The sequence below is a fragment of the Humulus lupulus genome, chromosome X, assembly GCF_963169125.1.
Source record: "Humulus lupulus chromosome X, drHumLupu1.1, whole genome shotgun sequence".
Lineage (NCBI taxonomy): Eukaryota > Viridiplantae > Streptophyta > Magnoliopsida > Rosales > Cannabaceae > Humulus > Humulus lupulus.
This window is the reverse complement of record NC_084802.1, coordinates 197859127-197873274: the sequence shown is the minus strand read 5'-3', so window position 1 is coordinate 197873274 and position 14148 is coordinate 197859127. Positions and strand designations below refer to the sequence as shown.

At 38.3% G+C, this 14148-nt stretch overlaps 1 protein-coding gene across 2 annotated transcripts; it reads left to right on the top strand.

The window, feature by feature from the left end:
- The first annotated feature begins 6810 nt into the window (after positions 1-6810).
- On the top strand, positions 6811-13603 carry LOC133807164 (jacalin-related lectin 3-like). Of its 2 annotated transcripts, none has more exons than XM_062245337.1 (7): positions 6811-8835; positions 11013-11228; positions 11328-11885; positions 11972-12205; positions 12326-12733; positions 12821-13042; positions 13150-13603. In XM_062245337.1, the coding sequence occupies exons 1-7, from the start codon at positions 6952-6954 to the stop codon at positions 13444-13446; spliced, it is 3819 nt and encodes a 1272-aa protein (XP_062101321.1). In that variant the 5' UTR covers positions 6811-6951; the 3' UTR covers positions 13447-13603. The 2 variants fall into 2 exon arrangements, with proteins under 2 accessions (XP_062101321.1, XP_062101319.1); XM_062245335.1 differs by lacking the exon at positions 6811-8835 and adding an exon at positions 10646-10872.
- Positions 13604-14148: the final 545 nt, after the last annotated feature.

Sequence of the window (14148 nt, the reverse complement as noted above, 5' to 3'; positions counted from 1 at the left end):
TGGATGCATTGAAACTCGAGCTTAAATCCAACAGATGTGTTCGTACGATAAACAAACATAAAAGCAAATCTTTAATATCAAATGCTTCAAATACTTCGACCCATAAATGTAAAGCAAAAATGTTAAAGTAAAAGCTTAATCTAAAATCAAGTGTATAAATATTTTTGAGCAAAGAAAATCATATACATAAATGACTTAGAATAAATATAAAATAGCCCTTAAGCGAGCTATCAATTGTCTTTGTCCCAAGGGCTAAAATAAAAAAAATAAAAAAAGACAAAACGGAGGTTACAAAAAACTTAATGGGACGCAGCCCATGACCTCTCTTTCAGGAAGCAGGTGCATCCTCCCTTGTAGCGTCGGGTTTCTCCACCGCCTTTCCGGCCTCCTCCTCGGCTTCCTCCTCATCGAGTCGAGCTTGCCACCTCGCCAAGAATTCCTCTTCGAGAGTATCAAGAAAGCTCGAGTCAAGATCAGCGTTGTTGGCCCAGATTCAGTACATGGCCATATCAATCGCGTGAGCCTTCTTTTGCTTGAATTCCTCAAGGAGGCGAGCCTTCTCACCCTTGATTATGTAGAAGGTGGCCTTCTTCTCCTCCTCGAGCTTGGCATTTAGCTCTTCAAGCTCCTTTATCCTCGAGTCCCTCTCCTTAATCTCAGAATCTTTAGCCTCCAGCATTGACTTTGTAGCCTTAAGCTCGTCTGCGAGCTTGAGCTAGAGATTCTTCAACTCCTGAGCATAGGACATGCTCGAGTGGACTTCATTGTTTAGCTTGTAATTAAGCTAAGCAAATACAGCAAGGCTCTGTACATAAACAAAATGGGTTAGAGCATATACAAAATAAACTTGAACAGGCAGCATGACAGAATAAAGAGAAATACGGAGGAGATGAGTTCGCTATCCTTGTCATAAAGGGTGTTGGTGTCTCAGCAGGAGGTTAGGAACTGCCATTGAGGGGCCCCAAGATTGCTGAAACTCTGGCCAACTCGAGACAGTACGTCTGAGCCAAGGGTGGCTCCATGTTTCCCCGCGGCGTTGTTAATCACGTACTCAATGGAATGAGTCAAAATCGACAACAGGCGTTCCCGAGCGGGAACCAGCTTCTTTGGGGCCGACGCGATCTTCTGAGAGGCTTGAATGGCAAGAGGCGAGGGGAGTGTGACTTCTGTAGATACCCTAACCTCAGGGTCTGTGGCAGCGGTCTGGCTCAGGCCATGGGAGTCCGGAAGTAGAGGGGTCGCCTCGGTTCTTTTCAGGACCTTAAAGGGCCGTCCCGCTCTTTGTGATGCTCTCGGGCGTTTTCTTTGCTTTGCTCCCGAGCGACGATTGAGTACATTGTCAAGATCAGACTCCATATCGCCTACATGCACAAGTCTCGCATGAGTTAACAAGTTTAAGCTACTAAAAGGAAACAAAGGTACAAGTAAAAAGAAACCTAATTAGAACTCTCCCCTGAGCTTGTGCTCGGCGACCATGTAATCCCCATATCTTTAGAGGAGGCCGGGGGAGTCCCTTCCCTATATGTGGGAGATAGCCTCGAAAGGTCCCTATATTCATTGGTACCGTATTGAGCGACGACCCCATCCCAAACTTCATTTAAACTATACATAGTTTTGAATTTTCCTAACCAACTATCAAACCTATGAACCTTCTCATCTACCCAAGACCATACATGGAAATTATCCCTGGAATCCAGGAATAGGATCAGGGTGTCAGGCTTATGCTTTAACAAGGAGGGGGACCACATAGCTGAGCTGAGAATGACTTTACCTCCACCACTCGAGCTCGAAGCCTCGTCGTTTGCTTCATTTCCCGAGCACGGGCGTTCGTGACGACGAGCTACTGGGGAACGAGCCCTTGAGCTCGTTGACCTCTTCCTCGGAGCAAGCTTCTCAGTGGGAAGAGGTACGTGCTCCCACTCAATATACTTGCGGTAAGAGACATCGTCCGCTGACTGATCCTGCTCCAGGAGGCCGCATGCTCGAAGTTTATCTTCATGAAGAAGATAAGACAGGGAGCGCTACTGTAAGGAAATTGGAGTAGGGCCTTCTTGTGCTCTGCCATCGAATCCGTGGGTGTGGGACAGTGATAATTGGCTGAAGAAATGGATATGTGTCATTAGTTCGAGCCTAATCACTAATCAAAATAAAAAATAATAAGTATGTGAACTTATGAATTCGTTGGAATGAATAAAATTTGGAGGGAGCAAGGCCGTCCATCCAGAAGAAGGCTAGCTTGAAGTTTGGAGGATAGTTTGGTATATCCTTGAAGATATTTTTCTCTTCGGGTAGCTCGACAGATAGTAAAAGTCGTCTCCTCCCCGAGCTCGAGAGGGATTGCTTTTCAAGTAAAAGAGATAGAGGATCTCTCTTGGTGAAGGTCCTTCCCACTTTAACTCGTGGTATAGCGATCTCAGGGCTGACAAGACCCTGTATGAATTGGTCTGGAGTTAGAAGAGCGCGAGCCCAACAAAGTCCAGAAAATCCTTAAAAAAGGATTTCAGAGGCAGTAGAGCCCCTGCCTTCATATGCTCGCGACTCCAGGCCGCGAGCTTAATCTTATTGTTGGGTCGACTGTCACTCGGGGCATAGCAGTTTCGCTCATTTGAAGTAGCAGCTCGGCACATTAGTAAGCCAGATAGTCTCAAGCCGTGGCGAGCAAGGATGTCAGAAATTTGTCCTGTCGAAGTCACTGAGCTCCAATAATGCTCGGCTTCAAAGAATTCCTCCTTGAAGGTAGGAATGGTGGCTTGCGAAGTGGATGGATGGTTCGAAGGGTCCTCCATCAAAGAAAAGGAAAGTGCACCAGGCTCGAAAGCAACGGTGACTTTGAGCTTGGGATCGAGGGGGATAGGTCTGAGCTCAGGGTCAGGATTCGGGTAAATCGCGACCTGAAGTTTCCTCCTTTTTCTTTCTTCGACGTCAGAAATGGGCTCGAATATCTTCTTGTTCTCACCTCACTTTGTGCTCGCGAATTAGTCCCTGGTTCCGAGTGAAGGGAGATTCTGGACTGAGATTTGATGGAGAATAAGGAATTGCGAGCATTGACCCCCACCGATTCTCATAATTATGCGACATCTAGCAAGAAAGAAAAGGGTGAGGGCCAGACATACAAGAGATCAGAGTAAGTTTTAGTGATTCGAGCTCGAAAGCTCGAGACCACAAGTAGGCTCGATTGAGACCGAGGTCTCGAAAGGATAGGACGAGTTTAGTGAAGAACCCCAGACTTTTATAAAGTACGGGCTTCGAGCGTGTATCTGACGTGAGAGTGGGGAATTGTGGGTTCATTTTAAGGATCCCAGATTTTTAGGAAAAAAGTTTATGGTTACTCAAAAAGGTGATAATTTTGGGATTCGTGCAATTAAAAACCCTAATTCAATACCCCATTTCTTGGTCTACACAATACATCTCCTGTAGTCTAAAAGGTAAAAAACCTATATCAACGTTTTTTTACACTAAATCTAGGTTTGAAACCCATGATTCCAAAATTTTGTTTTTCCAAAGCTTATGTAGTACCGGTTAGACTATATGGCAAAAACTACAAATTAGTGAGTACGTTCATAAGGGAAGGAGGTGCGTAAAAATGCATGGAAAAATAAAGAATAAGAAATAGAACTTACACACAGAAGCAACTTGTGAGTATAGTGAGAGCGACGATCGAAGGAGCGGTGTCAGAGAAGCTCCCACAGAGTTGAAAATGCCGGGGATATTTTGCCTCTTTGGCTTGAAAAACATGCAAGGATGGAACAGACTTTTTAAGTTCTAGTTCTTCTTCGTTTTTCTCTAAAAACTCAAGACGCGAAAATGAAATGAAGAAGACGATACAGGCACATTTCTAGATCCCAAGGAATGTCAAGGGTCAAATTAATCTAGGCCGATAGTTGGATTCGATATCTGATCGAACGGTCGAAAGCCAAAGTGGTGATGGCGGCAAAAAGTTGGCAGACGATTAGACGTGGGTATGGTGAAAAGGTACTTGAGTACTCTGATTGAGCAACCCATGGTTGACACGTGTCCGCACTCGAGTATATTAAGTGTCTCAGTTTTTTATAAAAGCAGTTCAAAAGTTTCAATCTCATAGGATTCGAACTGATACTTTTGAGGGGGCAAAATGTTACACTCAGATTTCAAGAATATGAATCTTTGATCTCGAAGCTCAGGCACGTAATGTGTAAGCTCGAGACTAGCACAGTCGCATGTGGTCAGCAGGTCAGAGACAGTCTCGCTAAGGCTGTAAGTGACAACCCCGTGAGCTCGAGGATTATGTAGCCTCGAAGGTGCTCCGAGCTCATAAGTTAGGCTCGTAACTCATTGTAGCAATGATTCAACATTTGTATAAACTTATTGATTCATTTCTTGCCCTCAGACAAGATGGTTCGAGCTCAAGAGGTGTGAGCTCAAACTAGATGGTTCTGTCAATAATTGCTTATTGGGAGCATAGGCGAACCATGATGACAAGCTCGTAATTGGCAAACGGTCTCGTTCGCACGTGATCCCGGTGTCCCAGCTCGTCGGCCGTGTGTGAACGTAATTGTCATAAATTCCCTATGTTTAAGGGATTTAATGTAATTTGTTGTTAAATCTAACATATTATGGGATATTACCGCGTACGTGATAATTGTATGCATTGAATAACATTATTTTATTTGATATGAATAATAACTTCCCGAGATATGTGGGAAGTAATTCAGAAATCCCCTCTATAAATAGAGAGGGATAATTCATTTGTAAAACACCGAAAAATTTATATTGGGATAAACTCTGTACATTTGCTTCTAGAGAGCTATCAGAGAATTTCAAAGAGTTAATAACACTGACTCATGAAATAGGCAGATTTTAACTACTGAACCACGTAAAAGATCCTGTCTACATTTTTTATTTCCTCTGGTATATTTTTGTTTAATTTCTCTTTTTCTTTAAATTAACAAAAAACGACGTCAACAACATTAATATAATTATTAAATATCTAGTATTATATTATATATTATTATAATAATGATATTTTATAATATTTGAATTTGAATTTATATTAATATAATTATTATATATGTAGTCTTATATTAAATATTATTATAATAATGATATTTTATAATATTTAAATTTATATTAATATAATTAATAATTATCTATTTTAGTTAGTTTTAAAACAATATTCCATTAAATATTTAGAATATTTCATTAAAGTTAACCAAACTAATCGTTAAAACAAAAAATTTCATTCATCTACACATTTTTTATACAGAATAGATATGTCTACATTAGAGATTTAATGGTTTAGCCGTGTGTCTATTATTATATTTTATATAACTAAATATCTGTTTTTGCTTTCAGTTTTATTATGTTTGAAAAGGTTACTTGTCTAATTATTTATTTTGTGACAAATGAGTATAATTAGTATTAAATGAAGAATTCGGAAAGAATTTGTAATTTTTAAAAGCTATCATGAATTATATAATTTAGCAAAGAGATGAGATGTGCTTTTTTTTTTTTAATTTTTAATTTTTATTATATATATATATATTTATATATAGGAGTAATAACAAAAACGATATCGGCTTTAGTTGGCTAAATTTGTGCTTGTAGCTTTGGTTTTTTAAAAAATATTTTTCCAAGAAGCCTATTTTTATAGCTTCTTTAAAAGTAGCTTCTCTATAAATAATTTATTAAAACTAAGTCTATTTGATTAAAATATCCAATTAAGCCCTTAAAAGATCTTTAAAGGTTTAATATGCATAAAAGTAGCGCTGACAATTTTCGATACAACGCGATAACACAACTCGATAATGACACGAAATAAATGAGTTTGAGTAACATATTTAATAATTGTGTCGTGTTCGTGTTGGAGTTTTCAACACATTTAATAATCGTGCCATGTACGTATTTACCTTATTCATGTCATATTCGTATCGACATATTTAATAATTGTGTCATGTACGTATTTACCTTATTCATGTCATATTCGTATCGACATATTTAATAATCGTGTCGTGTCATAATTGTGTCACACGTTTAATAATCGTATCGACGCGATAACAAAAATAATTATCATATGTTTCATAATTTTTTATATAGTTATGATTAAATGTGTCAATTTCGTGTTGTATAATGACATATTAATCATGTTATCATGTCATATCTTGTTTGTGCTATGTGACCTGCTAAACTAATTGTGCCGTGTTCGCATTTTTGACAATCGTATTGTATTTATGTTTACCTTAATGTTATCATATCATAATTATATTGACACGTATACGATACGATTATACAAATTAATAGCCCTACATAAAAATGCTTTTTAAAAGCTATGCGTACCAAAATCATATCATCTACTTTGACTAAGTTACACAATTTATACATAATTTTTTAGAACTAAAGGCCTCCCATCATTTTTTAACTTATAACTAAATCCAGTCAAAATTTAGTAAATAAAAATACTATGATAAATAAATAAATCAACACTTTTTTTTTTAATCATAACATAAATTTGTATCTATTTGTAAATTTATATAAAGTTTGAATAAGTATATTATTTTTATTTTGACAACACGGAGCCACCATTGAAACCTTCATTTTTTTTTTTGTTAAACATAGCACCAATTTGAGAATAAAACCACCATTACCATACCCGATAGATAAGGACTTTGTTATAAAATTTGAGGATAATTTTTTGCATTTTTTAAAACATGAAGCGTAAATTGTGTAATTTAATTAAAAAAAAACAAATGATTGAGATATTTATTTCTCACAAAATAAATAATAAATAATAAATAAAAAAGCGAAAATAGAAAATAGAAAAGGATATGATGATGAGCCACTCGCTTTGAGACGCATGTACAATCGCTCAATCCTTTGCTTACTCAACTCCAATCTAAGCCAGCCATGAACTCAAAATGCAGACCTTCTGGGTAATCACAGTACCCCATAAACTGGAAAATCCTTGTAAGTTCCAAAATGGAGAACGTAGTTATCCCCTGCAACTTAAAACCTCCTATACCTATAATTCCCACCAAAGCAGGCTATGGCTGTCCCTCTGAATTTTCTCCAAAACCCACCAAACTCCCAGTTCCTCTATTTGCTGAAACGCGTCCCAAATTCCCAGACTCTCATTTGGATGACCTCTGTAAAAACGGACGGCTCAGCGAGGCCATCGTTGCTCTGGACTCCATTGCCGAACGTGGGTCCAAGGTAAAACCCAGAACCTATATCAACTTACTACAGTCTTGCATTGATGCGAATTCTATTGGGTTGGGTCGGGAGCTTCATGCTCGGATGGGTATGGTTGAGTGCGCTGACCCTTTTATTGAAACTAAATTAGTCAGTATGTATGCGAAATGTGGGTACTTGGATGATGCACGCAGAGTTTTTGATGAAATGCGTGAAAGAAACTTGTTCACGTGGTCAGCTATGATTGGAGCGTGCTCTAGAGCTAAGAGGTGGAAGGAAGTTTTAGAGCTTTTCTTCTTGATGATGAAAGATGGTATTGTTCCCGATCAATTCCTTTTGCCTAAGATATTGGAGGCTTGTGGGAATTGCAAGAATTTCAAGACGACCAAGGTGATACATTCGATGGTGATTCGATGTGGTTTCAGTGGCTCTATTCGAGTCAACAATTCAATTTTAGCTGTGTATGCAAAATGCGGGAAACTGGATTGGGCTAAGAAGTTTTTCGAGAAGATGGACGAGAGGGACGTTGTCACTTGGAATGCAATTATATCTGGGCTTTGCCATACTGGTCAGGTTAAAGAAGCAACTAGAATTTTTGATGGAATGAGAGAGGGAGGGACCGAACCGGGTTTGGTAACTTGGAACATATTGATTGCTAGTTGTAATCATTTAGGGAAAACTGATGTTGCAATGGGATTGATGAAAGACATGGAAAGTTTTGGGATTGCTCCAGATGTATTTACTTGGACTTCTATGATCTCAGGGTTTGCTCATAATAACCGGAGAGGTCAAGCATTAGACTTGTTCAAAGAGATGCTTTCTGCAGGAGTCAACCCAAATGCAATTACGATAGCAAGTGCAGCTTCAGCTTGTGCATCTCTAAGATCACTCAACAAAGGGCTCGAAATCCATGCTTTTGCAATTAAGATTGGTCTTATAGATAATGTTCTAGTTGGAAATTCACTTATCGACATGTATTCCAAGTGTGGACAATTGGAAGCTGCTCAAGAAGTCTTTGATATGATTAAAGACAAAGATGTTTACTCATGGAACTCAATGATTGGTGGGTATTGTCAAGCTGGTTACTGTGGAAAGGCTTGTGAACTCTTCATGAAAATGCAGGAATCAGACGTGCTGCCTAATGTTATCTCATGGAATATCATGATCTCAGGATATATACAGAATGGTGATGAAGACCAAGCCATGGATCTCTTTCAAAGGATGGAGAAAGATGGCAAAATCAAGCGAAACACCGCGACATGGAACTCTCTCATTGCTGGTTACCTGCACCGTGGGGATCAAGGCAGGGCACTTGGGATATTTAGACAAATGCAGTCCTATGGTGTTAGTCCTAATTTGGTTACTATGTTAAGTGTTCTGCCTGCATGTGCAAGTATACTTGCTGCAAAAAAGGTGAGAGAGATACATGGCTGTGTACTACGCAGAAGCTTAGAGTCTGAAATTCCAGTGGCAAATTCATTGGTGGACACTTATGCCAAGACTGGAAATATGATATATTCAAGGACTATATTTGATAGAATGTCATCTAAAGATATTATCACTTGGAATTCAATCATTGCTGGTTATGTTTTGCATGGGTTGTCAATAGTTGCACTTGATCTATTTGATGACATGAAGAAATCGGGATTAAAACCAAATAGAGGTACTTTTGTTAGTGTTATCTATGCATACAGTCTTTCTGGGTTAACAGAAAAGGGAAAGCTAGCTTTCTGTAGTATCAGCGAAGATTATAGTATTGTTCCAAGTCTAGAACATTATTCTTCTATGGTAGATTTATATGGCCGTCCAGGTAGGATTAAAGAGGCAATGGAGTTCATTGAAGATATGCCAGTAGAACCGGACTCTTCAATTTGGGAGGCTCTACTTACTGCTAGTAGGATTCATAGGAACTTTGGGATCTCAGTACATGCTCTGAATCATTTGCTTGAGTTTGATCCTGGGAATCACTTGATTCAGAGGTTAAGAGCGCAGGCTGATGCTTTAGTTGGGAAAAAATCTGAGAGTGGTTCTAAAATGAGAAAGCTAGAGAAAGAGAGTTCTACTAAAAGGAATATGGGACGGAGCTGGATTGAACTTAACAACAGAGTCTACACATTTGTTGCTGGTGATCAGTCTGAACCTCATCTATATCCTTGGATACATGATATAACAGAAAAAGTGGGTAAATTTGGTTTTCGTGACGGGCTTTGCTTTGAGGAAGAAGATAAGGAAGAGGTTGGTGGTGTGCATAGTGAAAAGCTTGCAATTGCTTTTGCCCTTATTGAGTTTCCAAGGAAGGCCCAATGTATCAGAATAGTTAAACACCTGAGAATGTGTGAAGGTTGCCATGAGACAGCAAAGTATATCTCCAAGGCCTATGGGTGTGAGATATACTTGAGTGACTCAGTGTGCCTACATCGTTTCAGTAAAGGGCAATGTTCTTGTAGGAACTATTGGTAGTCCTCAACTCAAACTCGCAAAGAGGGAGAATTGGTTGAAGATGGCCAATGTATATTTTTTTTACTGTTAAGTAACTTGTAGACTGTAAAAAAACATAGCATCTAATAATGTAAATGATTCTTCGGTTGTTCAATTCAATAGATCTTCCACGAGAGGCATACTCAAAATTCATTCCATTTACAGCATTTCACCAGCAAACTGGAAAATTCCCCATAAAAGTCTAAAAAGAGATTCGGTTAGAGTGATAATAGTTTGCGTAGTTTTCAAGCAATCTACCATAATCAGATTAAAGAAATAGAAAAATATTTTGCATAGTTGAATGGTTTGATTACAGAATCATATTTACAACGAAGTATATATGGGAAACAATCCATCATGGAATCAGTTTGGAGAACAATAAAAGCTTTTCTTTTTTGCTCAAAGATGGTGAAATGGAGTTGGATAATAGCAGCAAAAGCTGACAATGAGCATCCCAATTATTAACTTAAAAAAACAATGTGGAAAATTAAGTGATGTAAATTTCAAGGGAATGTGGATATATAAAGAACAGTGAATCAACATGCATAGCTTTAGTGGAGACAAGTTAATCACGGATTCCTGGTTGAATGAGAATCCAAGGAATGAAGGAAAGAAAAAAAGGGTCAATAACATTCCAAATTGATGAAATGAACGCTAATAAGAAGTTAAAAATCTTTTTTTTTTCTTTTTCTTTTCGTAAGTTGGAAAGGAAAGAATGAGCAATAATTTGCCTTGACGTGTCTATGTCCTCCCACTCCCATGAAGATGCTCATCATCCTCCTCCATGGTCCATATCCATATATTCGAAATTTGGAATAAAGGATTGAGCTATCTGCTCCCATTAACTGATTCTTTGTATTAAACAAATACAAAGACAAAATGGCACTGAAATAAAATCTCTCACTGTCGTGAATATGGAATGCTTTTTAGATATCAGAAAAGATTGGACTCTGTTTTTCGTTGAAGAAAGGATCTGATTCTTCCCTCATGAACCCTTGCCCTCCATAGTGCTACCCCGAATGAGCTCCATACCGACAGTCATGAAGAAAGTCATTGTATTGTAGATATATTAATATTTAACTCTTTTCCCCTTTACCGAACACCCTTTTGATGTTCATAAATTCATACTCATATCTTCATTCTTTACATCAGCTCAGCATTCATTCACTGAGCTCTTCAACTCGCTATCTGCCTTCATCTTCTCTATATCTTTTTCTCTATTCCAATATGGTAATTACTATACCTATAACACTCCAAGCCGAAAACAAAAACAAAGCCATTATTTTTGTTTTCCATTTACTTGTACTAGCTAGTTTAAACTAACTTTGATATGGTCTGTTGTTTATAACCCGTACTTTGATTCAAAACAGAGCACGTTTGAAGAAATGGGGAAGAAACCCGTCAAAGTTGGGCCTTGGGGAGGTGACGACGGCATCGATTGGGACGATGGTGTCTACTCAACGGTGAGGCAGGTGGTCGTAGCTCATGGAACCACCATTGACTCCATTCAGATTGAATACGACAATAACGGGAGCTCGGTTTGGTCAGAGAAGCATGGTGGTCGTGGAGGCCCTAAAGTTGACAATGTTAGTAACATATAACACAACGTTACGTAGTTAGTTTGTTCAGAATTTTTTTATTTTTTGATGTAAAATATTAACCAAACTAAAACTTTTATTTTACAGATCAAACTTGACTGCCCTCATGAATATTTGACCTCCATCAACGGTTACTATGCTAAGCTCAACGAATGGGGTCCGCCCTTAGTTCGTTCACTGACGTTGAAAAGCAACAAGAAAACGTACGGCCCATTCGGGGTTGAAAAAGGGACAAGTTTTTCTTTCCCAATGAGTGATGGAAAAATTGTTGGTTTTCATGGCAAAGCGGGTTGGTTTCTTGACTCAATTGGGGTTCATTTGAAGCCTCTTCCTAAACAAAACGACGTCGTCCACACCAGAACTCAGGTTCATGCTGCTCAGAACTATATCGTTAATGCGACCTCCGAGAACATGAGTGGCTTTTCTGTCATACAAGGTAGTGTAGGGCAAAGCTATGATATAGTTGTTGCCGTGAGACAGAGAGATGATAATAATAATAACAACAACAACAATAATAATAATAATAACTTCGGTTCTAAACCTTTGCCAAACAACCAACTTACTAGGCAATTGTCTTCTGACTCTGATTCTTCTCGAGAATTTAGTGACGTTGGACGCAAAGAACACAAAAAAGAGAAGAAGAAGGTAAGAAACGAACCCTTTTATTCTCACACCCTGATATATTAGTTTACCAGTTTGATTTTTCAATATAAGCTCTGGTTTGATGATAGATCACACCTGTTAAGGAGAATAAGTCTTCCTCAAAGATTGAAGGTGTGGTAAGCTGTGGTCCTTGGGGTGGCACGGGCGGGTCTTCCTTTGACGAAGGAGCATGTACAGGCATCAAACAGATCAACATATCTCGAAACGTTGGTATTGTATACATAAAAGTCCTCTATGATCGAAATGGTGAATCTGTTTGGGGCACTAAACATGGTGGAACTGGAGGTTTTAAATCTGACAAGGTGAAAATAATAATGTCAAAATCTTTATCTACATGTGGTTTGGTTCTATAAAGTTGTTCGCCAATATTGATTGACTGTTTTGTTTTTGTGTTCCTTCCAACAAACGTAACATTTTGGCAGGTAATCTTCGACTATCCAAACGAAATATTGACCCACATAACGGGTACATATGGGCCGGCAATGATAATGGGCCCTCAGGTGATCAAGTCCTTGACTTTCCACACCACAAAAGGGAAGTACGGCCCGTATGGAGAAGAACAAGGAGGAGGGTGTTTTACCACCAAAGGAAAGGAAGGCAGAGTCGTTGGGTTCCATGGGAGAAGAGGGTTGTTCTTAGATGCTATTGGGGTTCACATTTTAGAAGGGAAAGTAATGCCAGCAGTAGTAGATACCTCAAATTCCAAAGCAATAGTCCCATTTAATACAAGTCATGATGACCCTCTTCATAAATCGGGTCTTTCTGAGATAGACCATCCTCAATGGCCTAACAAACTAGTTCTTGCAAAGCGTGGAACAACTCCTGAAGAGGTTATTATTAATTAATTTGTTTTCTAGTTTTTCTAATATTATTGTTATTATAGAATTGTGTATATTTATTTATGTATGGGTTTGTAGATTGCATGTGGAGTGATGAAAGAACCAGCCCCATGCGGAGCAGGACCATGGGGTGGGGATGGAGGGAGAGCATGGGACGATGGAGTCTTTTCTGGGATTAAGCAGATATACTTGACAAGGTCACCCGAAGCCATTTGCTCAATACAAATTGAGTACGACCGAAATGGTCAACCTGTTTGGTCTGTTAAACATGGTGGCAATGGAGGAAACACACCACATCGGGTATATTTATATAGGATATAAGCACTAATTAATAATTAGTTTTTCTTGTATGTTAATAATTGAATGTGTATGGATGGATCATGATTATTGTTTTGACACTGACACAGATTAAGTTGGAGTATCCAAATGAGGTGTTGATATGCATATCGGGATATTATGGTAGCTTTACAAGAGATGATGAAAAAGCCAAAGTAATAAGGTCATTAACGTTTTACACAAGTCGAGGGAAGTACGGTCCTTACGGGGAAGAGATAGGGACATATTTCACATCAACTACAACAGAAGGAAAAGTAGTGGGTTTCCATGGCAGAAGCAGCATCTACTTGGATGCCATTGGAGTTCATATGCAACACTGGCTTGGAAATCAGAGAACCTCCAAGTCTTCTCTCTTCAAAATCTTCTAATAATACTAATTATAATTATTATTATTTGTAAGCTCAAGGTCTAAGGTTGGATTTATTATTATAAACAAAGAAATAAGAAGGCCTTATATATTAAGCACTACGTACTTTTATTTCTGGGTTAAAGCTTGTGGCTCAATAAATATATATTTGGAGAGTATATATCTATGTATGTAGGTTGTTGGTGCAAATATGTTTTTGTTACAAACTTCTAACGCTTGTTCATATTTAACCAATTTTAGATTTGTTACATTTGAATGATGCTGGACATACACACTTTGAGAAATTTGAGTATGCATCCTAATGCATGGCAATTAAAAAATATGCTAATTTTGTTAATTCTTTGAAAAATATGCTATAGACTTCTATTCAGACTAAATTGTCTCTAACATTTTCTTTTCTTCTTCCTCTTCTCTCTCCTTTATTATTCTCTCTACCCAATGCGATGAAGCACATCACACCACCATCCATCAGAAAAAGAAAATACTCACGACTGTGAACTCCGACAAACTCAATGCCATTTGCCCCCATTAACACTACCCCCTCACTATAGAAGAATATATCTGCCATTAACATTTTTTTTTTAATGATATTAACTAGGGTGAACATTGATATATATATGGTTCGAGTTGGGTTCGGATTTTGAATATTAGGTATGATGAGTTCGGGTTTAGACCCGAAACCGAACTAACATTTTTTTTAATT

Coding starts and splice junctions, on each gene's coding strand:
- LOC133807164 (XM_062245337.1), top strand. CDS start 6,952: ATGGAGAACGTAGTTATCCCCTGCAACTTAAAACCTCCTATACCTATA. Junction 11,886..11,971: donor ACAAAAAAGAGAAGAAGAAG/GTAAGAAACGAA, acceptor GTTTGATGATAG/ATCACACCTGTTAAGGAGAA. Junction 12,206..12,325: donor GAGGTTTTAAATCTGACAAG/GTGAAAATAATA, acceptor ACATTTTGGCAG/GTAATCTTCGACTATCCAAA.